Consider the following 27,443-nt stretch of genomic DNA (forward strand, 5'->3'; position numbering starts at 1 on the left):
ACATCGAGTATTGTATTTCGTAGAAATAAACCTGTTTCAATATTTTTTAATTTATTTACGTTTTTATTATAAGCGAATATAAGCTATGACGTGCGAAAAAATAATACCTTGAAGCGGCAACCGGCGTCCTTGAACGTGCAGGAAAGCAGATGCGTGGTGCAATGATCCTTCAGGTGAACCTCGAGATCCTCTCGGGGTAGCACCGCGGTTTCGCAACGATGAGGACATGCTACCGGGAATCGACCGCATTTCGCGTGATGAGCGCCGAGCGTATCGAAAACGAATTCTTTGTTACAGTAACGACAGGCGACTAGTCTCTTGGCACACTCTCCCAGCTTGTGCTGGCCGAGGTGTCGCCTTTGCACCTTCATACCACACTTGTTTTCGCAATAAAGAGGCTCGTAACCGCATGTCCCCGTGTGTTTCTGCAAACATTGTGATTTTACAATTACCTTCTGGTATCAATCAATAATTCTTGAAGAAATGTCTAATAGAAGTAACGAATTTAAGAAAAAAAAAAAGATCCGGTTTATTTAATAAAATTACAAACAACTGAAATAAGACTTGTGCGTGTTTAAGCAAATGAGATATCAAGTAAAAGAGGTAAAACTAGCAAAGCAATAATATTCAATTAAATATTCAAAATAATGATATAATGACATAATTTCATAACATAATTATTTTGAATAAATATACCTCTAAAGTGTGTCCGGTGAATTCTTTGGCACAAAAGTCGCAACGGGCTCTACGCTGAGCGCAGGTATACTTCAGATGATCCTCCATGAGTACGCGAGGTATCATCGCCCCGCATTTATTGCCGCAAGGAACCGCATCGTGTTTACACGTGTTCAGGTGCGCCTGTGATAAGAGCAACATTCTAAATTTAGTTAGTCCATCGAGACACAATTCTCATTCTGTAATACCAAGAACTCTTTTACGATGACTTTACCTTCAACTTCCTCAGCTCGTCCGACCATTTGCAACCGTCCTTGTGATGTATGCAGTATACGATGGAGCCCATTATTGCCTTTTCTGCCTCCGTGTCTTGGAAGTTCTGAAAAAGACCGAGACAAAAGATGTTATTTACTTTCGTCTGTTTGCTGTTTGCTGAAACATAAAACGTAAAACTGTTGGCGCGCGTGTACCGTAACTTGAAATTTAAACGTCTGGATTATTAATAAATAAAAATTCATACTTTTTAGAGAATCTTTTTAGCCAAGTTCCGTTACTTCAGGATCCTCTGACCTTTTTCCTCAAAATAATATTTTATTTTTTATTCTTAAGATATGTTAAAACTCATAAGAAAGTTAAAGTGTAATTTTAATTAACTTTTAATTTGATTACTTGAAGCTTTTCCATTCAATAAAAGAACATAATGCATAATATTGAAATTATAAATAAATTTCAGTAAATCATTTCCACAAATTAACGTGAATTATTTATTAGTGATTTAAGGACGATTCCACTTGAATTGCAAACCGGAAGCTCTTTATTTTGAATCATTCGTGCAATTTGTTTAAATTACAGTTTGACCTGTAATAACCGGAAAATTATTTTTGAGGATGTCACCGGCTGGGCTACTTTTCGAAATATCAAAGTGATAACACAGGGTGTAGCGCCGTGGGAGATTGTCTCGTGCAGAGAAACACGTGGGAGGTGCAAGCCAGGAATACTTTAAACCCATTTGTTGTGTTGTTCAAGCGATTGCATCATTGATGTATATAATCCGTGTTTTCAAACTTATTTTCGCAAATAGACCATGTATAATATATTTTATTTTTAATATCATAAGATTCCCATATACTCGTACGTAGCACAAACGTCCAAGGGACGTTCTGAAGAACATCTTGAGAATATCCCAAACTACCAAGAACGTTAGCAAGAATATCTCTGAGATAAAGTATGCTGTATGTATGGATTGTAATATAACATTGTTTAGAATAATACGTAAAAATTTGGAAATTTATAATTTGCTATACAATAAGTACAATTCAATATTAATCGTTCGTTAATTATTTATTTTTCAGGATACATAGAAAAATGCCAAAAATATTTTGATTGTGTCAGATTGATAGACGATTATGAAAAATAATTAACAAAACATTGACGTACATTACTAAAAGCTTTAACAGTTATATTTCTTCCTCTCTCTCTCTCTTCTACCTTTTTTCTATCTATTAGACTTATTTGTCAAAACTATTTTCTTGAATAGCACGTCAGTTCAGGAAAAGGAATCGTAAGGTCCGATCAACCATTCGTATACAAATGCATCCGGTGTATATAAATGCGTGTGCGAGCACGCTCGAAGGTGCTTGGAAGTTGAAACCTGCATGACCGGCAAGGTCGAGGAACCTAACGCAACCAGCCTAGCGGTGAGATATAAACAGAAAAGAAATGAAAGAGACAAACCTACCTTCTCCCTTTCAAGATTCGCTCTCGAATACTTTATATCGAACGTTTCGAAATTGGTACTTGGAACTCTTTAGAAGAAAGAAGAATCGGAGACATGATGTGTATAAAGAAATTGGAAAATCTGAGATACTTGTCACACTTACAAAATAAATCGACGCGAAGCGAAGAATAAATTACAGCATTTCGAATACATTATATAACGTGAAGATCTTTATGTCGGCATATAAAATCATATTAAAGAAGCCCGGAAGACTTCATATTTAAAAAAAAGATAGAATTATTAATATAATAATAATAATAATAAATATAACTCAAGTTTCTGCTCTACTAACTCATCCATTGTTCCCTCCTCGGATGGAGCTCTTTTTGCTTTCGTATTAGGTTTCCGATATTAGAATACTGGGCACCGCAGCAGGTAAGCATGACGTTACGGTAAAGTAACGGACAATCGATCTTCGCATGTTCTACTTATTCTTCATGCCTTGCAGCGTCGAATATGTTCGATGTTCAATATTCACTGTCATTGTCATCATAAACGATCAATCGTAAGCGTAATTTACGCAGCATGATTTGTCTCTTGCCTGACCTCGACGAACCCGACGCATTTTCGAGATCCGTACATAGAATCTATAGAATAACAAGCGCATCTTGATGTAATATTCATGATTGTTTCATGTTAGGTTGCGTAATGACATTTATTACTTCGTATTATTTTATTTTTAAAAAGATTAAAAATCCGATTGCTGTTTGTATTATTTTGATTGGCAACATTCTCAGGTATTCCGCTTATCGTCTGTCTTTGATGTGACTCCACTGCAAAATGGATTCGATGACGTAAATGGTATAAAAATTATACCTTACATTCTCTCCTTGACGACATCAAGATATTCCCACGAATCGACTGTTGCGAACTCGCACTCCGTTCGAATAACCGTCTACCTCTTTTCGGACGTATACGACCTTGCTGAATGGTCAAAAATTAACATACGACGCGACGTGCGTTTGATCTCCGCCTCCTCGTTTCTAAAAATGGTCGAATTTTAAATCGAATAGTATCATATCGCGCGAGGTGATAAAAAAATCGATTTAACTATTCAAAGCGCACTAATTATGACGCAAAACCGTCCTTTCGATTCCTTCCCGTTCTGAACGTGTACAGGAATTTTATTGTTGCTTGAGAAACCGTTACTTTGCAGATTATTAATTGTTAATAAATTAATGTTTTCGATCTTACTTAGCTTTGAAATGTATACATTATTCATAGATAGAATTAAATATTCACATAAAAAGAGTTTAATGTGATGTAAACAGGTGATGTAAACAATTATATAATTCATGACACTTTCTGAATTTTTATACTTCTCAGAAATATTTCAAATTCCTATATCTCACATAATCTTATATTATTCTGTGTTCTTTATATATCTTATATTTTTATTATTCGGCTTCTTTTTTTTTCTTCTAAAAGAGATGCAATCCTCATTGCAAATCTCCCAGAGGCATTCTGAAGACGTTTCAGAGAACGTATGTCCTGAGAAAATTTCTCATAAAGTATATGCTGTATAAAATCTCTTTTTACATCCGTCCTTCAATATATAAACAGGAAGGATTTTCAAATAGACTCGTGCTCAACGATACGATTTATATAAACTGCACTAATTGTGAGAGAAAAGTAATTTTTAGTATTTCTGATTATAATTACATGGCATGATAATCTCACACAGTTGTTACTGTTATAATGTTAGTAATAATAATTTTATTTATATTTCTATAAAAAATATATATAGTTGACACTGAAAATGACTATACGTATATCATAAAAATGATTGCAATTATCACAATTTAATTCTAAGTTATAGTCACTTTCTCGATACCAGCTATATATTTTATGATAAATCTGTAAATATAATTATTATTTATACTAATATTTATAGCAGTAATAACCATCATATAATTGTGATATTATGTAATTATAATCACAAATACCAAAAACTTTCCTCTCAGTGTAGGTCAATTCGTACAGAAAAATCAGAATAATTTTTTATTCCAATATTTCATCCACGCGGAATCTATAGACAATTGTATGCAGAACTGTTTCAGAAAAAAGTGTAAATGGAGAATATCAAGGGAAGAGACGTGTCCATTTGCGTCGCTAAAGTTGGTGATTGTTTACGTTAGCTTTAGCGGGTTTCTCTGTGTGCGATATAGAATGCTCGCAAACGGATGGAGGTTCACGGTTTCCCCTCGCGGAGCGAGTTGCCACGGAGCGTAACGTTCTCGTTCACTCGAACGGTGGAGTTCATCGTCGTGGAATGCGCGGCGAGGAACAATGCGCGAGGAAGAGGAGGAGAACGCGAAGCCGCGCCACTTCCGGCGTAGACCAACCGGAGAATGCCACCGTCGTCGTCGTCGTCGTCGTCGTCGTCGCCGTGGGAAGAGCGGGGACAAAAGACAGAGAATAGCCGAGAGCTTTTAATATAACACACCGTAATTATATTGTTGGACTAAAGGTAACCGTCGTTCGGCGTTATCTCACATTCTCGCATTCCTGAGCAGCGAAGGATGACACGAGGGAATCACAAAAGGTTACAACGATTGCGGATGCGCGTTTTCTCTTGGATTTGAAACGCGCGTTCGCAGCTGAACGAAGAGTGAAGACTAGTACACCATCAAGCATATCAGAGGTTTAAGAAACTTCTCCCTAGAACACGAAAAGATACATCTTCCCACTTTCTAAAGCCTTATTAAATTCGCTAATGTGCGTTATACAACGATTGTATCTTACTGCTCATACACTTCAACATAGTAGAAGAGAAAGAACAATGCGTTTAGAACTCAGAAATAATTCCGAATAAGATTTTTTCCGGTGATGAGCTGCAGATATAATTTGAAATTTGATATTCATCTATATAGTCATAGAAAATATAACTTTGAATTTGACTTAGATTCAATCTTTAACCGAAGAATCGATGATGATAAATAATCTTTTTTCAATTTTTTTATTTTTCAATTTTTTAAATACAAAATTAGAGAAAAGATTATGGTATTGAAATTAATATCGTTAAAATTAACAATATAAAGAAACGGCTCAGATGATTAAAAATAAATTATGAAAAATATTATTAATTTTTACGCAAACAACAGTTTGAAGTTCAAACTCTGAGATCTCAGAGAAATTTTTGTAGATGAAGATGAGAGGAAAGGTATTTGCTTCAAAATTAACATTTTTGATCATTCATTAATGTTTTATGAACACGAATTTAAAGATGAAGTTTAAACTCTGAAGTCTCAGAGAATATTTTTAGACGAAAATGAGAGAAAAGGTTATTGCCTTGAAAGTAACACTTTTAATTATTCATTAATTTTTTTCGAACAAGATGAAGTTTTTGAAGATGAAGTTTGAACTCTAAGGTTTCAGAGAAATTTTTTTAGACAAAAATGAGAGAAAAAATTGGTGCCTCGAATTTAATATTTTTAATTTTTTATTAATTTTTTTACACGGACGAAAGTTCGAAGTTAAAGCTGAAATTCTGAGGCCATAGAGAATTTCTCATTCACTTTGTTAAGGTGCTGTATTTGCTAACATCAGTTAACTCCAATTTAATATATATATTCTTTTCAGAATCCGGGTTCCGGAAATTGCGGTAAGTAAGTCAATTATGAGATACACTCGGGTTCTTTTAACCGAATACTTCGCGTCATCCGAATACACCGCCGTTCATCGGATCGTGCGAGAAGAAGCAACGGGAGGAGAGGTCGAACGACTTCGGAAGCGGTCGAGGCCATCTGTTACGCTTGGTTCCCACGCTTCCGCTGCCCGCCGGTCGTGCCTTACAGCTAATATTTTATTCCAGTGAGATAGCACCGGGTGCTCGTGCACGAAATTCTACGAATCATATAGGAGCGCGAAGAAAAATCATCATCGTCGTCGTCGTTGGCGCAGCATCTGGCGACAATACTGAAACTGTCAAGAAGAACCGTTCTCCTGGCGCGGGATTCTTGCAACGCATCTTGGAGTCAACGGTCTCGACGTGATCACCGTAAACTTATATATTCCCGATGTCTTCGCCGGAAACGACGTTGATATATATATAGGAAACCAATGTTTCCGCTGATTTAACCGCAATTTAATCTCTAACGGATCTCTCTTTTTCTTTTTCCGTGCGTAGTTTTATCATGGAGATTACATTGCGAAAATGACCATAACAGAAAGAACAAAATTGAACGAAATGAAGGCAAATTTTTGATTAACAAACAATATTCACACAAATTGTTATAAATGTGTCGTTTTTATTATAATCAAGCAGTTGTCTAGAAATGTGTTAGCTATTTCGGACTAAGAAAGCATTGTTATTATCCTGTTAATAGCACTTTACGAGTGATTAATAAAAGGCTAAAAAAGAAGGAAAAATAAGGCAAAAAAATAATAATAAAAAAAAATAATAAAAATAAAAAATAAAAAGAAATGTGTCAAACCTCATCGGTAATTATAGGCGCTTTGTCCATGGTGTCGTTGATCGGGCTGGGCGGTGACGTGGGGCTAGCACTGGGGCTTACGTGGAAAACCTTGGACTCCTTGGCGGGTCTCTGAGGTGACACCCTCGCCGGGAAGCTCAGGGTCTTGGTCCACTGCGACAGACCGCGCACCATCTTCAACGTTAAAGTACACTAACGTCACTCGCGCAACCGAGATGACTCGAGTTCACCACTGGAACCATTCAGTTTCGCGACTCGCGAAAGAGGGACATGGCTTGTCCCTGTTTCCTATATTTAAATCACGTTCCCACGGTCTCGAGTAATTCGCACTTTTTATTCGCGATCGTTTCCCGAGAAATCTCGTGACTCAGGCCGTTTCGAGTGTCGCGGTCGTGACACTCGACAGGAAGTTGCCTGTCCGTATACAATACAATCCGACTCGACTTGAAGTAAAGACCTCAAGAAACTTGCCAAATGTGAATCTGCTTAAGTAAACGATAGTATTCTTATCGGCTCGGAAAGCTATCGAACGCACAAGACCGAGTTTACTGATGGACTGACACGCAGGCTGTGACTAGTTCTGCAACTCCTCTGGACCCCATCATGGTGTCGATGGGGACGACGAGGACGGTAGTAGTAGTGGTGGTTATACCGATGGTGGAGGAGGAAGAGGAAGAGGCGGCGAAGGAGGAGATGGAGGAGAAGGGGGAAGAATCGGTCGCGAGCCAGAAGAGCCGTTGGAGCGACCGGGAGACTGGCTCCGCGAAGGATGGTGCATGATGCGATCACGCGAATGTAATTTCCCAGTTTCTCGGTCTACCCGCAGTCATTATCTCCCGTAACTTCCTGAAATCTCTCCTAAAAGAGTGTGGGAACTTGAAACGATGAATGACTTCAATCAATAACGAAGGTGATCGCGCGCGCGTCCTGTACAAAAAAGAATGAGCGACCTGTTTCGTAAATTGTAATTCGATTAGATCTAGATTTGTAGTACGGTGTTAGATTAACGTTGATAAATTGGATATAGCTAGTTTAGGATTTTATCCGTAGGATCAGAAATAGAAGAAGATGAAAGGGGTCAGTTGTTTGAGGCTACAAGATGTTGGCAAAACCGATCTTTAGACTAATCCCGTAAGAATAGACTTTTGTTTTGAGAGAAGATAACCGAGGGGGAAAACATGATAACTGAGAGAAGAACACTGTCGGGAAGTGGAAAGGAGGGAGAGTCAGGTCGTGAATGAAGGAGCATGTGCATGCAAAACAGGAATGTGCTCTCTCTTTCTCTTTCTCTCTCTTTTCCTCTGGACGGCGAACAGGTACGATCCTGTACAAACTTGCAGAGAGTAGCTTTCAAAATGTTTGCTTAGATCATTCTACGATAATTAAGACATCGTTTTTTTTTAATTTCGATACAAAGTATAATTGCAGGGTTATCATAGACCTGGGAAACCAGAAAAATCGGGAAAAGTCAGGGAAATTGAAATTGGTCATGGAAATCGGGAAAAGTCAGGGAAAAATGTAAAAAAGTCTAGAATTTCGAAATTTGTTCACCATTCCCTGAAACTGTTCCTATTTCAAATAATCATTATAATTTTTTAAATATTATATCTGTTTATATAGTCAAATACGTTCAAAACTTGTGCACTTTAAACGATTTTAATAAAATAATTAAAATATATATATTTTATTCAGTATTTTTATTTGATTCTCCTTTTTCGTCATAACTGCATTCTTTTTTCCAAAACTAATTTCTTTTTTGCTAGCTCGAATTTGCATCCAAAATTCTATTATGCTACTAGCTTTTTTCCCCCATTAATTTTAATAATATAGACTAGCTTTTTTACAATCCTTGAGTCTAAATGTAAAAATTTACATATTTTATATTACTCGTGGAAAATTTTCCATTTTCATCTGGAAAACCTGGAAAACACGGAATTTTTAAATTCATTTTCTATGACAACCCTGAATTGTCAAAATACATCATCCCTCCTCTTTCCTCCCGACTATCGAGAGGAATCGCGAGAAACTACGCGATTTCCTAATATAAAAAGTATTTTCTGTGGCTGAACTAGTACATACTTTTGGAAGTATACACTTTTCAAAGTGAGATAGATATACGTTTGATATTTGGCAAAAGCACGAAAGAAAGAGTTCTAATAAAACAGTTTAGTGCAGCAATAAAAAACCGACCTATAAAGAAACTGATCGCCGTGCGAAAAGAGTCTTTAAAAAAGAGCCTGATTTCCGTTTCGATACCGGAATGTTTCCCTTTCGGAGACAAAGAGCTCTATCGACGGTGATCAAAAAGGAGAGAGAAACACACGTGTTGCCAACTGCAGATTTGTGGAGTAACGAGCGGACTGCGGAGGTGGAGGGGATAAAAAGGGATGGGTGGGAGGAGTAAAGTAGGGGGAGGGGGGAGGAATAACGACATAGCCGGACCTATATCGCCGCCTGGTATGCGCACTGTGCATTCAACTACATTCAACTGTGCGCGGACCGGATCTAACCCAGCTGCGGCCTTCTTCGACCTTCCCCCCACCGATAATCGACGAAGGGAAGAAGTCGCGGCTCTCTTGGCCGGCGACCGGCCATTCCAAATCTTCTCCTGACAATCGAGAAAGCGATGGATTACCGACTATGTAGCCAAATAAGCCATTTGGCGGTCGAATAAATATCTAGGCGTATCGTACACGCGTCTCGCTCGCTGAGCGTTCGCCATCGTTCCTCGAATCATTTTGGCAGCATAATAATTAATATTAGGTATCGCTATTATAGTCCTCTACCGTTTAACATTTTTGTTTTTCTAGCTTTTTACTTCTTTTGCCGTTTTTGCGAATTTAAGAAACCTTTCGTATAAAGATAAATAAAATAATTAATAATAAGTAATATTTAATTGAGAATAAAATAATTGATAACTGCGTGTATAAAATAATTAGTAGATATTTATCAGTAATTTTTGTTAATCTCTAGGAGTGGATTTTCATAATATCGTGATATATTTGACACATGACAGACTACAAGAATGAAACAAAGCAATAATGAAATATATCCATAGGTAATACGAAATTTTTGAATGAGTTTTTTTATATCCCATTAATTACCTATGAATCATTTAAGTTTACATTATCAAAAAATAATGTGTTTTTACAATATTATACTTATAGAAGAGTTATATATAACTTGATGTAAAACAAACTACTGTTTGTAATGGACTTTTAAACGTCAAGAGATGTCCCGATTCGACTCTTTATGTCGAATGAAATATTATTCGAGCTAACAACTACTAATATAAAAACAACAATCTTCGATATTATTTTATACCTAATATTTCAAACGACAAAGATAGCGTTTTTTTAATCAATAGATTAATTAATAACATTATATATATATATATATATATATATATATGTGTGTGTGTATTATTCAATCGTTTGCCGATTATGCGATTAATTGTACTTCGCGCCGCGTGCATCTGCCTTTCGATCACGTGGACCGCAGGTGAAACGTGAATGTGCGCGAGCAATCTGCTGCGCGATCGCAACCAGATCGGTGTTTTCTCTTTTGAGGTAAGGATTTTCGTCGACGAAAGGGCTTCGTCCCGCTGGCCAGACGGGGCACAGGATACAAAGGTGGTGTCTTGTCGAAGCGCCTTGTCGGCGATACCAGGCGATACGAGGAGCACCTGGCAAGACGATGGGAGGGATCGAGCACATGCGGAGGATAGGAACGGAACGCGCACAGCGCATCGTCCGGGGAGTAATGTTGGGAAGTGTGCAGCTGTCATAGCAGCTGCGAACCTCCTTCCATCTCTCTCTTTCTCTTTCTTTCTTGCCCGGCGACCAACAGCTTTCCTCCGGCGCCTCCTGCACCTTTTGCCTCACATCGGCTGCACGTCGCCTAATTCCTGCCTCGGCATACTGATTCTTTTACGGATTTTTATTCTCCTTCGTCGTAGTAAATTCTTTAACGCAGCTGGCAACCCTACTGGCATAGCAACTATACTGGAATGCTAAAAGATGCTTTAGAACACGTATCAGGGATTAGAATGTCCTTTAATTAATTTTACGACATCTTTTAGACACGCATGCTTCAAATGCATGCCGTACCTCTGCGTTGTCTCAGAGTTTTTATTGGAATAATGAATGTTTTAGTAAGCACGTACATTTATTGTATAAATGAATGTATATTATTGTTCAACGTGTTTATAAGCTTCTAACTAGGCTAATCCTTTTACTTTCGCCATAATATTATATTACGATTTTGTATTTAATTGATTTCGTGATTCTCTTAATATAAAAGAATTGATTTTATTTTAGAGGGTCAGGAGGTTTGTAGGATCAAATTAAACGTGAATTTATTTTAAAGGGAAAAGAAATAAATGAATACAGTTCTCTACTTTGATGTTATTTACTACTATATTTGAGATGTATAAATTATACTTTTGAGGCTTCCACGACAATTTTCTTCACAGAAACTATGCGATTTGCGGATTCAAGTTAAATCTTGATCAAGTTAAATGCCATTTATAATAAATCGTTAGAAAAATGTTTTTACAAAATAATAAGAATATAAACACATAAAATTCTAATTTTTTAATTAATATTGATTAGTCATACTAATTTGTTACCATTTTGTAATATTGTTATTATCATTTTTTAAATGTCTATATTAGGTTCAATATGTAGAGCAAAGTGTCTAAGGAAAACTAAAAAATTGCAAAACTTGAAATTTTCGAAACTGTCTTCAACGACAAGAAGTTCCTATATTTTTAACAAATTTACTAATAATTTTCTAAATCCTAAATATAGCAAAATAACTTACTAAACTTTAAATGTAACATCTACAAAGAACTGTGTCCATTTATTCCTTTCTCTGAAATAAATTCACAAATTTCGCCTCCAATTTAATCATATAAAACATTCTGTCCCTTCTAAGTAAAAAAAAATAATAATATAAAATAGAGTTTCCAATTCAATTATATTTTATATTTTCTTTGTGATATAATTAATATATTACATTAACGTTTTATTTCAATATATTCTTCGAATAATCGGTAACTGTGATAATTTACTTTATGACATAGAAAAGCCCGCATCTTTAACTCCGTTTTGAAACCAACTACCATCATCGCGAGAAAAGAAACATCCTTGTTGCTTTCCAAGCCGAAGAGATCTGGCTACATCTGTGTTCGCTTCAGCTGCCCTCTTGTGTAAAACTAAACTTCCTACCCTGCCCACACATCTGCACGCTGTTCTCTTATGACATATCCGTAATGGATGTTGTGAGACGTATCTCGACAATAAGAACAAATGAAGCGGTAGTACATTCAATCTCTAAACCTATCTAACTATTCTAATCTCTAAACCTCAATTTTTTTATATTTCGCATTCACATTTACTTGCGATATGACGTTTGTTTCTTCTTAGCGTTATGATATGTCAATTTTACTTTTATTATAATGCATATGTATCGTTCAAACACAAGTTCAATTTTAGACGTTGTATCACTGTTCGCTAAATGCTAAATAATCATGCAGTCGATTCGTTTAAAACGAATAGTTTTATCTGATTTTATCATTTAAGTTTTTTACTGTAACTTATGATACGTGTAACTTATGATAGATTTGAAATAATTTTATCTTCTCTCGAGTAGTAAACAAACTGAGAGAATAAATTATATTCCTGTCCTATATCTGCATATAGACCTTTACATGGTCACTCGCGATTATTTACGCTTGCGTAATCGACACTAGTATAGCTAGCGTGGAAGCGCAATGGAAGACTCGTGTCGCAAAACAGCCAGGTGAAAGGAAAGTTTCGCAGCGCGTTTCATACTAGATAAGTTAGTGGATTCTTCAGAATGTCTCCGACATATTATTCGCTTATCTTAGACCTTGAATTGAAGATTTCTTTTCATTTCAATCGCGATACCATTTTCAGAGAAGTTTCAGCTGTTATTATATACAATGAAGAAACAGAGAGAGAGAGAGAGAGAGAGAGAGAGAGAGAGAGAGAGAGAGAGAGAGAGATTAAGAGATTAAAAATTAGATTTTATATATATTTATTTGTACAAATAAATCACGTTAAAATTGCAAATAATATCACCTATATCTATAAAAACAATTCCCTTTTTTTTTCTAAATAAGTTATCAGTTTTCTGGAGTTAAGATTAATCGAGAATTAGAGATAAAAACGTAATATCCATTATTCTGATTAAGATAAATTACATTTTTTCGCATGACAGCTTGTTGGCTCGTTTTCTTTCTTTTTTTTTTGTGTTATGTCCCGGCACTTCTAACACCGACTCTTCATCTCTTCTTCTTTTCTAATCGAACCATTCTAAAGCCAGGAAATTGGAGCAGCCGCAGAGCAATCGGCGCAGCTGTCGACAACTTCCAGAACATGCTGAACGGCAGCTGCACCGAAGCACAGCGCATTACCGCCCAATTCGATCGACAGAATGCTTATATCGAATGCTTATATCGAGTGTGCCTACGTAGATACATATATGTATGTGTCGTGGCGCATACGAGGCGGTACAGTCGAGTGCATTAAAACGGTGCCCGGATCACGAAGCCCGCATTCGCGAGGATACTTCGAAGTGACGCTGACGAATCATCTGGTTCCTCGCAGGCACGAATGAACCGATTAATTGTGTAATCAGGATCGCTGAAGCCCGTATCAGATTATAGATTAAGATTGAGATTGAATTTAAATTTGATCAAAAAAAAAAAAATCAAAGCAAAGATTACTTTCATATTGGTTTTCTTTCTCCTGATTGGATAATTTCAATCTTATTTTCAACCTTAGATCTATATAAGAGATCTATTTGTATTGAAACCCTTGAAATCTCCAAAAACTTTTCAAAGTGAGATAAATAGATATTCAAGAGATGAAGAAAAAGAAAAGGAAGAAGGGGATGCTGAATGCAAAAGATGCAAGCAACCCAGATAAATCTCTTATAACAAATTTGATTGGACGTATAATACTAAAGGCCTGTTCTTTTTGGCTGAATTTTTGCACCAGTTTGATCTTTTTTCCTCTTCTGTCCTCCTGAAGAGAAAAGGAAGAAAGATGAACTGGTGCAAAAGTTCAGTCAAAAAGAACAGGCCTTAATATTGCTATATATTAAAGCCGTTGTACAATGATTTAATCTGAATGAAATGTAAGTATTTCTCTCGAATTATAAAATATATATTTTACTTGACAACACACTAAAATGTATTGAAGACTTCACGGTTTAACCCATTTCTATATTTATATGAAACATATTTACATTAATTTGTGTATGACGGCTTTAATATGTACCAGTGCGCACTGAGTGCATTTAATCGAATTTGCTATCACTCTCTAGTTTGATAAGCTTTAGGGTCATCTTTCAGGGCGCCACGAATGAAGTACTCATCGAGCAGAGGAGCGGTAAGAAACCACCATTTCTGCCATGTGTACGCACGACACTGCGTGCACTGAGTACATATACGCAGATAAGGAAAAGTTAAGACTTCACGAAGTCGACCGCGCAAAAATGCCAATATCGCAACTCTTTGTTGTATACACATTTATTGAATTTGTGCGGAAAATAATAGAAAATATTAAATGAAATATTAAAAACGTTATTGAAGTAGAAGGACGATCGTACTAAACTCTTAACATTAGGATCACCGATGGTGCAATTTTGGCTTCTCTAATCATTTTAATGTTTTCTTTTTTTATATTAGATATACAAAATATTGAAAATTTGTAAATACAATACAAATAATTCTAATAATATATAGATAATATTAAAATAATTTTTCACTAACCGACAACAAGGATTATATAGGAAATTATCAAATTGGTACTTTCGGTAATTTTAGCGGGATACCATCGGCGATTCTAAATTCTAGTGCTAAATTCTGTTATTACTCTTAAATTAAACATTTAACATGGTTCCTGATTAACAAATAAAAAAAAACATATAGTGCTACATATAAAAAAAATTAATAAACCGATTTTTTTTCTGAACACCATTAAACAATACATTTCATAAATTTATAATATATTTTATAAATATATACTTCCCTTACAAACAGAAATCCAATTCAATACTGAAAGATAATAATTAATTGATCATTTTGAATATTAAAATACTATTATTTATATATGAATAATTACTATTTTCCGGTTAAATTTCTACAAGAGTTTATAATATTCTCTTGTAATACCTAATATTTTATTATACAGCGTCTCCAGTCACTTACCGTTTCAGATATCTGATTGACATTATAAGTGAATTGTCCACATCCAGGAATGAAAAGTAGGCGGCGTCGAGAACACCACTGCCCTTCAACAGTTCAATAGCGTCGACAGGTGGTATCGCGCAAATCGTCAAGCGTAATAACGATGTTCCTGTCGATGTTCGGTGATCACCGAATTAGAATACCTTAAACTTGCCTCCAAAGCAATTCCCTTCAATCACCCTCGGTTAATTCAAAACATGTTTATCTCAAACTCATTTTTCCCCTTAGATTGGTCCCTTTGTTTCTAATCTCAAACTTGTATATATTTATTTCCAACTTTCTATCAAAGTATCAATGCTTAGTTCAGAGACTCAATGGATCAGACGATATGAATGAATCGGAAGAGTGTTCACACAATCGAATATTGTATAATCACGATATTCTCTCTCTCTCTCTCTCTCTCTCTCTCTCTCTCTCTCTCTCTCTCTCTCTCTCTCTCTCTCTCTCTCCCCCTCGAACGATATAGATCTGGATAGCGGCAGATCTAATATGAACACACTGCGTGACACGCGTCAAGACCGGAGCTTGGTTTCTTACGAAATAGACTGTTCGGGGAAGCGATGTGTCGCGCGTCGCCTGGAGTTCGTCGAACCTGGATCTATCTATCGTCCAGACCTCGTCCGGCGAATGTCCCTGCTTATCGGTGCGACGAGGGAGACTCGTTCGCGTGCGTTCGCAGTCGCGCGACAGCGTAAAGTCGACTGCACAATCGCGTGCGGTCGCATTACCGCGTATGTACGTGCGAAGTCTGTATACGACGCAAGACCGCGGCCCCACCGCGCTCTAGGCAAAACTAAGGTCCCTCGGGATATCACCGCTCGACGGCGGGGTATACTCGGGTGTACGCCTAGGTAACCGGGCGGAGGCAGGTGACGGTGGACAGGTGAACGTGTTGGCGGAACACAGGAAGTGCTGGAGACAGAGAGGCGATACAAAAGCCCTTTCGGTAGAGGGGGAACGACGACACCATCGGAGGAATGAAAGAGGGAGTGAGAACTCGTCAAGTGCCTAGAAACAGAATTGTGGAGAACTCTGCGTACTTAGCCGCGGGAGAACATTTCCAAAAGCGCACTTTAGGCTCTTCCGAGAGAAAGAATTCAGTATAAAATACTCGTATAACGATAATACGAATTAATTTAAGTCAAGAATTCATTTAGATTTCGATACGTCCTGCCATAAATGCAGGTGCACTAAAAGAAAGTTGTCATATCAACTGTTATTATTTTAATGAAAAATAATGTTGTTAATTCATACATAATATTATTAAAACAAATACGTCATATTCTTGTTTTAATAAAATTTTATTCCTTTTTTATTAATATTATTATTAAATCAACAAGATTATTTTCAATTAAAATAATGCTGATACATTTTTTACTATAATTGCTAAAAAAAAAACTTATGTTTTTTAATAAAGGTTTTTTATTAAAAAAGGACAATTAGAATTAACAAATAGATAATAATTGGTTAATTTATCAATTTATATATGACATTATTTTATTATATGACTGATGATTGGAAAGAAAGAAGAGAGAGAGTGAGAATTTGTAAAGTGCCTACGTTGCAAATCCAAATATGTAAAAAATGTCTTTACACACGTGTGTAACTAGTTTTTCGTGTAAAAATAACACATTATACTCTGCATACAAATGTGGATTTACTCATTTAAATATGTATAGTGTCATTTTTACACGGACACTTATATAAATGACACACATTTTTTGAAATCATTTTTTACATATTTGCAATATAGGACTGCATTCCAAAACGTCCTCTTCGAAGAAAATTTGACTCGATATAATATATCTACGTTATATGTACTATGTATTTCTTAGAAATATGATTACGGAGAGTCACGCGTAATAGCCGCAGGAGAAAAACTTCACATTTTGGATTTTCTCAATAGAAAGAATCGTTCTTTTCTTTCACAAAATGCAATTGCCATCGAAAGCAAAAAGATCGAAAATAATCCGATGATGCGAATTAATTTATTTGAATTAGAACTCGGAAAAATAATCCGAATTTTATTAAATTCGTTTGATTTGTTGACAATTTTTACAATCGAAAAGTTATCCCCGCCTCGATTTCCCACTTTAGTTGGGAAAAAGGTCGGCTTTAGATTGTGGGTCGTAAACTTAACGTCGCCCACGGTATTCTGAGAAGCGTAACGATAGCAATGATATATACATAGCGGATATCGTAATAATAACATTTAGAACTGACTATATCGCTTTTGTTGAGTCGATTATATTGCCTAATGGCACCTTTTGATAGCATCGACAAATACGTATATCCTCCCCATGTGCTCAAATATCCTAAATCAATCTCTCTTCTCCTCTAAACTCAAAAGAGTACAACTAAAGAGAGAGATTATCTATCTCATGATTATGTATCTCAGAAATCGGAGAGAACGTTCAATCCTCCGGAGCTGTCGCCAAAATTGTAACACAGTTAAGTAAGTGGGCCTAAAAGATCCATTTAATTTATTCTAATTAAAAGGCACTAATTAATTTTTTTAAAGACTCAAAACAATTAAAAAAAAATAAAATAAAAACTACAAACTCATATAAACTTATATAAAAAAAGAATGAATATATATTAGCTAACAAGTATATTTTAATAAGAATAATCTAAAGCAAATGTAACATAAAGAAAATTAAATCAGTTGACATTTTTGACAAACTTTATAATGGAGTAAATCCAATAAATCCACCGTCTCCGGAAAATTAAGATTCGGTTCCATATAAATGTAAAATCAATTTTAATCTCAGTTCAATTTATTTTTTATCTTTTTTTAATTCTTAGACTTAGAAAAAGATAAAGATTAAATTAAATCGAGATTAAAGTTAATCTTACACTTGTGGAATCGACTATAAGAAATCTGTGGATAAGAAAGACGTACAGTCCTCGAAAATATTAGGACTATTTCGGTCATCCGATCTCGCGTAGACACATCTCACCATGAATTTACTCGAGAGAGTTCACTGTGCTAGGCAACAACATGGCGTTATTATGCCGCTTGCGACTCGTTGCGTACAGGAATAGCTCGCACATATTTCTCTCTCTTTTACTCTTTTGCTTCTTTCTTTTCTCTCTTCCCCCCCTCCCCCCGCCCCGCCCCAATACACGCTTACATACGTCGTTGCGAGCGTTCACGTAGGAAAAGCTCTCTCTTACTCTTTCTTTCTCCCTTCTTCTCCTTTCCTCTTTCTTCTCTTTCCTTCTCTCCTCTCATTCTCTTTCTCTCATCCTCTCTCTTCCATTCTCGACGAAGGATAGTACACTCGAAGCACATCGTTCTCCAACGTCGTAATGCGAACGGGTGAAGTCATTGACTGTAAAACCGGGATGACGAATATGAACTAGGAGTATGTCAGTTTCAGATTCCGTTGATGTTTTTAGCCGTTAATGGAACTGGATGGAGGTCGAAATGTATTTCGAAGGAATGTAAAAAGTCACCAACAGTGATATATATTACATTAATATTATAATTTCTTATTCAACAAGTATAATATAAATTAAAATACACGTTGTACATATAATAATTGTTGAGTAGAAAATTATAATATTGATACAATGTCATCATTAGTGTTTATTGAGATGCACAAATCATGCAAATTTATATTGTGAAAAATATTATTTATAATGTTTCCAAACGATGCAAGATTACATCTTAATGATGTGACGTGAGACGCGGAGAATATATAAAAATATATACACGCAACTAACGTTTCGAAATATCTTCATTGTTGGTTTTTTAACTGATAATTTTACGTGAGTTTGATAAGATTAATATTTCTAATTCATGTAATATATATAATTTTCGTTATGTATAATGAAACACTTGATAAGAAGTTCTCAGGATAGCTTTGATCAAACTCCAATTAATTTAGTCAGCAATTAGTTTATTAAACAATATCTTACTACACTATTTTCTTATATACAGCAGTTAATTTATCAAGCAATATCTTACTACGCTATTTTCTTATATATTCTTAATACACTATTTTATTAATATAGGTAGAATAATTAATATTTCATTATTTAACACAAGAAAACGAAGAAAAGATTAAGTTACGAACGACAAATTAAATTAGAAATTTTGCAATAGGTAATTATTCTATAGCAGTGCAATTAATTAAATTAATAAAAGTTGAGCTCTGAAATATCACTCTTATTATGATCATTTTCATAAACGTAGAGAGAGATTAAGCGAGATTTCTCTATTTCTTAGGAAAAGTAGAATATTAAACTGAGATTATAAAGTTGATCTACATTTGTAAAAAAACGATACTTCGATTAAATTTTTATTAACTCTATTTTTTTTCTAATTCTTGAAACCAGAAAAAGATAAAGAATACTTAAATCGAGGTTGTAATTAATTTGTATTACTGTTCAAGCGATACTTTAATCAAACTGTGATTAACTTAATTAGTCGATCGATAGCTATTAATTGATCGTTTCGATAATCTACACTTCGATGTATTAAACAACAAAAGATTTTTAATTATTATTAATTATATTAACTGTATTATAACAAAATTAGTAAGTACAGATATCATTTGCTAAGTTAATAATTATCGATTACATTAAATAGATCGTGTTTAATTAAAGTCATCCTTATGCAACAGAAAGTCAATACGTCATCGAGACGGTTAATATAATTCATACGTAAGAAATGTTGACGTTTACGTAATTTGTGACATAAAAGCTGTGTCCTCGTTTGACTGGCAACCAATTGAGTGAAAGTTATTACGAATAACTTACCATTAACGATAAGTCATTGTAAGTGATCGACAAAAAAAAAACGATCGATAATGACGATTTTTTTATTACCCTGAGATTCATTTATGATTATAAAATCTTACCCAACGTTTAAATGTTACTACAGTCACGTGCAATAGAGGACACTACACGTCATTCATGCCAGTCTCTTCTCTACTCACTTTTCTTTCTATGTCGCTTTTTTTTTTACAAGTGTATTTATTCCGGTATAAATGTGACCGATGGAAGTGTAATGACAAAGAAATTCTGTGATAAATAGTATCTCATGTCAAGTAAAATGTACGAAGGATCGAATATAAACCCAAAGCCGTGATGAAAATAATACTTGTCACACAAATTTTTTTCGAAACAGCATAATACTTCTGTTACGTGTTAAACACACGACTAACGCGTTTATTATAAAAGAATAAAATCGTAACGTGTTTGTATTGTTCGCACGTTGAAATACCATAAATTGCACAGTGATTTGTGAAACGCAAGAAGAAAGAAAGAAATCACGCGATTGAATCTGTCGTCAAAGGAGAGAGTCAGATCGAAGTGTCATGACGGTGTTAAAAATATGTCGGAATTATGTATAAAAGTATTTATACAAACTGCAGTCAACTTAATATGTTCATGCTTTACAAGTAAGTATTATTTATTTTACGATCCAAATGCAGCAAACAGAAAATGTTATTCTGTATTTTATATATGATTACAGATGCAGATAATGCGCTTGGAAGAACATAGTCTTACAATTTATAAAAGCTCACGAAGCATATTCTTTGTTATCACAATTAGATTTAGATCAAGATAAATTGCACAGTGATAGTTCGCCCAATTGAACGACGGAACATTAGTAACATGTCTAGCACAATAACCGGCAAGAATCTGTTACGGCCAAACAGCCTGCAGTGCACGAATCTACAGGAATATTTAAAATCTCGTAGTCCTGAAACTCTGAACAAATTGTATCATAAGCCGCCTATATGTCTAGCTGTATTCCGCGAGTTGCCTATTATTGCCAAGCATTATGTTATGAGACTGTTGTTTGTTGAGCAACCAGTACCACAGGCAGTTATAGCATCCTGGTGCTCCAAGCTCTATTTTGAGGAGCATCAGAAGGTGGTACAAGTCTTGAACGAGCTATATGTGTGGAAAGAAGCGTCCATACCTGGTGGATTACCAGGCTGGACCTTGAACAATACATTCAAGAAGAACTTAAAGATTGTGCTTCTGGGTGGGGGCAAACCGTGGACCATGTCCAATCAACTAGAAACCGACAGTAAGCCGAGAGACGTGGCCTTTTTGGATTCTTATGCGTTGGAAAGGTGGGAATGTGTCTTACACTACATGGTTGGTTCTCAGCAGCAGGAGGGTATGATTTTCTTAAGATTTTGTAAAAACGTATCGTGACTGTATTATAATGAATTCAGTTGCTTGCATTACACTAGACATTTTTATTAATAATTTTGAAATTTTGTATGCTTGTAAAAAATATATACATATAATTATATTTGAAATATTTTTTTAACATAATTTGTTTCTGAGATACATTTTTGTTCTGCGTTATTTTGTAATTTAATCATATTTTGTATATAAAATTGGCAAGAAATTAGAAATATTTCTAACATATTTTAAAATATTACAATACAAGGCATATCTGCCGATGCTGTAAGGATTCTTTTACATGCCGGTTTAATGAAGAGAGACGAAGCTGATGGAAGTCCAATTATAACGCAAGCTGGTTTTCAGTTTTTGCTCTTAGACACAGCTTCGCAGGTAATTATCAGTTCTCTATCAGACATACTTTCTTTGTCTCAGAGATATATTTTCATGTTTAGATTGTATTTAATTGTTACATACTTATATAATGAATAATTTCTTATTCATTTCTTATTCGTTTTATATCTGTGTGCACAAGTATGGTATATTGTTTTAAATATGATTTATTTTATAAATATTCTCTTTATGTAGGTATGGTATTTTATTCTACAATATCTTGATACAATTGAAGCACGTGGTCTTGATTTGGTAGAATGCCTTACCTTTCTGTTTCAATTAAATTTTTCCACCCTCGGTAAAGATTATAGTACCGAAGGCATGTCCGAAGGACTCTTAACATTTTTACAACATTTAAGAGAATTCGGACTTGTATATCAACGAAAACGAAAAGCAGGAAGGTAAATATATTAATAAAACATGATGCGTGTTATTTATAAATAATCCGAATCTACTTATATTTCTATTAATTTATGTTATAAGGTTTTATCCAACTCGATTAGCGTTAAACATCGCTACTGGCGAAACTAAACCTTTAACCAGAGATACAGACAACGAAGGGCATATAATTGTGGAAACAAATTATCGAGTTTATGCTTATACAAACTCGAACTTGCAAGTTGCATTGCTTGGACTCTTCTGTGAAATGGTGTACAGGTAAGTGCAAATACTCTGTACATAATATGAAACTCATCTTGTACAAGATAAAAAATTTAAACAATTATATTATTTTGTATTTAGGTTTCCAAATGTAGTTGTTTCGATATTAACAAGAGATTCGGTAAGACAAGCATTAAAGAGTGGAATAACTGCTTCTCAAATAGTAGGGTATGTATTATATTAACGGCTTAAAATAGCCAAGTACAAAACTATGTAAACATATTATTTTATATCAACAGCTATTTGCGACAACATGCACATAGTAAGATGATAGAAGCAGGACCACCTATATTACCGCCTACAATTGTAGATCAAATTAAATTATGGGAAAATGAAAGAAATAGATTTTTGTTCAGCGAAGGAGTTCTATATAGTCAATTTCTTTCGCAAACTGACTTCGAAGTTCTCAGAGATCATGCAGTCTCAACCGGAGTATTAATTTGGCAAAGTGAAAGGTAATTATTATTTTAAAATATTTTAAATAGTTTATAAAATATATATTACATATGTAATAATTGTTGAGAGAAAAATTTTATAATAAGTGCTGCATTTAATAACAAAATATATTCTTTATCTCGTAGAAAAAGAACGATGGTGGTTACCAAAGCTGGTCACGATGATGTAAAAAAGTTTTGGAAACGATATTCAAAAGGCTCAAGTTAATATTCGATTAACAAGATTTAATTATAAGCATTTAATGTATATTGTTGTGTTTTCTATGTGACATAAAAAAAATATTGTTCCAAAAAAGTGCCTAGCAAAACTGGAGAAGCATCAGGTTGGAGAAATAGTGTTTTCTTTTTAATCGATGCCAAAGCTTTCTCAGGTGGAACTAGGTTTTTGATAATGCAAGTGTGATATTCAATTAATGAAGTAAGTTTTTATATATTTAAATGTTATTTGTTTTATTTTTACTCCAATAATAAAATTTATACTTTATATTAAAGGAATTATTCAGAATTCATCAATTTGATTTATTATAATAAAATCTGTTGCAATTTTTTATATAATAAATTTCCTACCAGAATACAATCGTCATTTTAATATCTTCTGAACATGTTTCTGAATTATATGACTTAATACATTGGTAGAATATTGATATTTGCATTTTGAATCAACATTTTTGTCGCACATACGCATGCCCATGTATATACAAATAACATATTTCTAATTTAAATCGACAGTTAATTTATATATAGATGATGAACCTAGATGTGTAGATGAAAATATAAATTAATAGTTCATATTTACCAACTAGTAAAATTGGACTAAGATGTGACTTTCTAAACCGATTAATTTATCAAATAATATTTGTATTATTTTGTTGACATGAATAGAATTATTATTTTTTATCATTTAACACGCAGAAAAAAAAGTTGATGTCATGAATTATGTTAGAAATTTTGCTTTTAACAGTTATATTGGTTGAATTAATTATGGGTTAAATTAAATGTAGTTTAATAAAAAGTAAACCCTTTTAAAGGAAAATTCCTTTTTTGCTGAATTTGAGATGCAGTTGCTATCGAATATTTGCCGACTGTTTGCTATCTCATCGTTATTGATTGTTGTGTATCATTAAGGCTATGCTATACAAAAAATATAAGTACTAAAACGTAAGCTGTAAGAAAATTAACATGTTACTACTGTTTACGTTACGGCTTTACGGTCTCTACTGTGATTGACCAATTCGCTTACTGCTATGTTTTACTACTTAAGATTTTATGTATATCATGATACTTATATATTGGATGTAAACTAAAAATTATAAATTTTTTGTTGGAATATTTTATCAGACATATATGATTTTATGTCAAAAAACGTATTACATTATTTTATTTTATGTGTGTCATGATATTCATATATTGGATGTAAACCAAAAGTCATAAGTAATATTCGTGTTGGAATATTTTATCAGACATATATAACATGTAAAAAAATGTTACACTATGTTATTTTTTAATAATAGGATATTCATTTTTTTTAGTCATCTGAAGCAAAGATAACCTTAATTTCAAAAATTGACACAATTTATTCTATAGCAATAAATTGAAATAATATAATCTTGGATCTACTCATTGTGCAAGTACAACATATTTATAAAGAGAAAATCCTTCAATTTTATATATTTTATAATAACCATGGTTTCTTGCGAAAAAGTATTTTGTGTCATTTAAAGAGTCCCCCTTTTCTTTCCGTCACGGTTTCTTGTTTTTTGGGCTACCCAAAGAATTTCCCTTTCCTTCCAGCGTTATTCTTCTTTTCTATTGCATGAGATTTTTTATCATATGGTTTATATCTTTTTTTTTTTTTAGGAAGCAAGTACTGAATTATTTTCCTTCTCAATGCAAATTTGTCTTATTTTTATCTTGTTTTAACTAGAATCTGTCTTTAATTAGATTCTTGATTTCAGTTAATCTTACGGAACGTGTGCTGGTATAGTTCAAAATCTGAAAAGGTCAACATTTTCTGATGTTTGACGATGATATATCTTAATTGAAGTGAAATTTACCATTTTATTCTTTGCGTTACAATATCTCCGTTCATAAAACACGTAAATGAAAAGTAAAAGCACTTTTTTTAATATAATGTAGATGCACTGTTTTGCCGTACACTTTGCATGTATACTTGACACATAATAAGATACAATTGTCTCTTGGCACGTTTAAATCGCGGTAGTTGTAAAAACCATTAAGCTATAATAAGACTCAATTAAAAATGAATTATTTATTAGTTAAATTTTTATGATGATATGTGTCCGTTTGTATTACATAAATCTTCGTACACGTAATTTGTTTCGCTTATATCGCGCAATTCTTCGTATCGCTCGATTTTCCTGTCACGTTTATCTTGTACTTATCAAGTGTGACACTATACGCATGAAAAATTATATGGTATTGCAAGAAAGAAAAGAAGAAAATAACATAATACTCCTAATGCAACGTGAGTTAGGGGTGGGACATATGTGGACGAATATCACTTGTGTCACCGTAGTGATTGACGTTTCGCGAAGTACAATTTCTGCGTACGTCTTCTTTTTCTTCTCTCCATCAATGATAAATAGAAAATGAAGGGACGAGATTGGCATGCGTTTTTCCGACAGCCTATGATTATCTAGACATTGTTAGCGTAGACGTAGTATATTATTAGCGGATACGCGCAATATAGTATCTGAATATAGGAGACTGTTCGGAAAATATCAGCTGGATCTTGAGGGAAATTGAGGGAACTCGACATTCACGATGCAAAATCACGGCGGAGAGATGCAATCGGCCGTAAAATATTATTACAATATTAACAAGATCTTCATGTCGAAACTCGGTACTTGGCCGACGCAAAGTATATTTGAGAAGACACTGTTACCGGCCATATTTACAATATTTGTTGCCAGCATCGGTTTTCTTGAGGTAAATTTTTTTTTATTTTTTATAATAGTGTAATCTTGTGAAGAAGCATAAGTATGAATTTCGCGAAATAGTCCTCTAAATTTTTTAAGATATCGAAGATATGTTAAATATTTATGTCACATACAAAAAAAATACAATTTGAACGTATATACATATGTATTCTATATAAAATTACCTATAGAGGAAAGGCTCCTATTATAAGTTCATTTTGGGTAAATGCTAGAAGTCTGTGGGCAGAATTTAAAAAAATAATAGGTCATTTTGAAGGGAATTTAATAAGCTTTAAAATAATGTTATAGAAAATTTAATTCAAATTTCATTTTTTTTTTTAAATTAAAGAAATGTAAAAAATGAGCAAATCGCAAAGTCAAAAAATTGTGCTCCTAATATGAGACGCCTTGAGAAATCGATAATAAAACAAAGTTAAATGTCAGTATTGTAACTAAAAAACTTCATTTAATATTTCTTAAAAAACAAATAAACACAGCCAGGGCGAAAAATGAGTATGCGATACATTATACCCAGAACTCTTCTTCAGGTAGTTGAAATCAAGCATCACAAAAATAGGCACTTGCCGTTCATTCCGAGTTTCCTTTTTATTATTATATAATAACATTTATACTTTAGCAACAATTTGGGTTATTAGAAATACCCTGGGCATCTCATATTACAATTTCCACGCCCTACGGTTTTGCGATTATCAAATCTAACTTCTGTAATTAAGCAATTCAATATATCCTGTATTTTTCTATTAGTATGACCTTACTCTATCACTACATGAAGAATTTATTGCCAAATTTATTTATTAAATAATAAACAATGTTTAAAGGCTCATCTCAATGAAACTTGAAGATATTTAAATTCTAAAATCTTTTTTTATAGGCATGATCTAATAATGAATTTTCTACTAAATAGTTTTCAATCCAAGAGCAATAAATTCATGGTGGAACCAATAGACAGCGTCTGTTAGTTTAGCAGAAACGCCGCTATCTCATATTAGACGCCTATCTCATTATAGGGGGCTTTCCTCTATGCATACCCTCCTCCCCCCCCCCCACACACACACACACGTGTTTTATTTCTCTCTCTTTCTCTCTCTCTCCCTCTCTGTGCGCGCGCGCGCGCGCGCGTGTGTCTTATATTATATTTAAGAAAATTATAAAAAATAACAGCCTAAATAGAGAAAGCAAAGTGACGTACATTTAAGTGATGTACATTTAATAAATCAAAATAAATGTCATTATGTCTTTTAACGTTACTTTAATATTTGTATATATTATTTTATCGCGTCTAAAATTATTCTTATCGGCAGTGCTCTTACATACTAACTTATTTACTTTGCTCTTAACGTAGGTAGGTGAAACATTAAAGATGCGCAGAGATATTCGCAATTATTATCGGCGATTTTCAGCTTGTAAAATTATCGGAAGTATGGAAAACAAATCTGATCGAGGACTGCGAATCCTTATTCATTTTTCTGCTTGCAGTCGGCGCTCATGTTAAATTCTTCTTCATAATCATCCAAAATAAAAATGTAAGATTTCATGAGATGTAACTTTTCACTTGGCTCCTTAAAAGATCATATATGGATATACGTATAGATTATATATAGATATTATCCAATGTATATATACGTATAGTACCCTTCGTTTTGTTCATTGTTC

At 34.1% G+C, this 27,443-nt stretch overlaps 4 protein-coding genes across 9 annotated transcripts in view; 3 read left to right on the top strand and 1 right to left on the bottom strand.

The window, feature by feature from the left end:
• LOC108756308 (DNA replication complex GINS protein PSF2) overlaps positions 1-2,560 on the top strand; it is a 7,452-nt gene extending 4,892 nt beyond the window's left edge. Inside the window, exon 5 of the mRNA XM_018500030.1 lies at positions 2,213-2,560. Within this exon, the coding sequence (XP_018355532.1) occupies positions 2,213-2,334 (122 nt within the window). The 3' untranslated portion in view covers positions 2,335-2,560. The remainder of the gene's footprint in view (positions 1-2,212) is intronic.
• The window catches only part of LOC108756307 (TNF receptor-associated factor 4), an 18,706-nt gene extending 2,597 nt beyond the window's left edge, over positions 1-16,109 (bottom strand). Inside the window, exons 1-6 of one of the 6 annotated variants that reach the window (XM_018500025.1) lie at positions 15,707-16,109; positions 15,131-15,278; positions 6,889-7,062; positions 950-1,054; positions 697-858; positions 108-425 (exon numbers count right to left, since the gene is read on the bottom strand). In XM_018500025.1, coding sequence (XP_018355527.1) covers positions 108-425; positions 697-858; positions 950-1,054; positions 6,889-7,062 — 759 coding nt within the window. In that variant the 5' untranslated portion in view covers positions 15,131-15,278; positions 15,707-16,109. Of the gene's footprint in view, positions 1-107; positions 426-696; positions 859-949; positions 1,055-6,888; positions 7,159-15,130; positions 15,279-15,706 lie in introns of those variants that run through there. The other 5 variants (XM_018500027.1, XM_018500026.1, XM_018500028.1 and 2 more) reach the window with 5 other exon arrangements.
• A 4,031-nt stretch (positions 16,110-20,140) lies between these two features.
• Positions 20,141-23,061, top strand: LOC108756182 (general transcription factor IIH subunit 4). The gene is made up of 8 exons (XM_018499793.1): positions 20,141-20,580; positions 20,655-21,311; positions 21,591-21,715; positions 21,911-22,116; positions 22,199-22,372; positions 22,457-22,543; positions 22,615-22,830; positions 22,957-23,061. Exons 2-8 carry the CDS (start codon positions 20,798-20,800, stop codon positions 23,036-23,038), a joined length of 1,404 nt encoding a protein of 467 aa, XP_018355295.1. The 5' UTR covers positions 20,141-20,580; positions 20,655-20,797; the 3' UTR covers positions 23,039-23,061.
• Positions 23,062-25,169: 2,108 nt separating this feature from the next.
• On the top strand, positions 25,170-27,334 carry LOC108756160. The gene is made up of 2 exons (XM_018499769.1): positions 25,170-25,779; positions 27,191-27,334. The coding sequence occupies exons 1-2, from the start codon at positions 25,615-25,617 to the stop codon at positions 27,332-27,334; spliced, it is 309 nt and encodes a 102-aa protein (XP_018355271.1). The 5' UTR covers positions 25,170-25,614.
• The last annotated feature ends 109 nt before the right edge of the window (positions 27,335-27,443 follow it).

This window comes from Trachymyrmex septentrionalis, unplaced genomic scaffold (assembly GCF_001594115.1).
Source record: "Trachymyrmex septentrionalis isolate Tsep2-gDNA-1 unplaced genomic scaffold, Tsep1.0 scaffold97, whole genome shotgun sequence".
Classification (NCBI taxonomy): Eukaryota; Metazoa; Arthropoda; class Insecta; order Hymenoptera; family Formicidae; genus Trachymyrmex; species Trachymyrmex septentrionalis.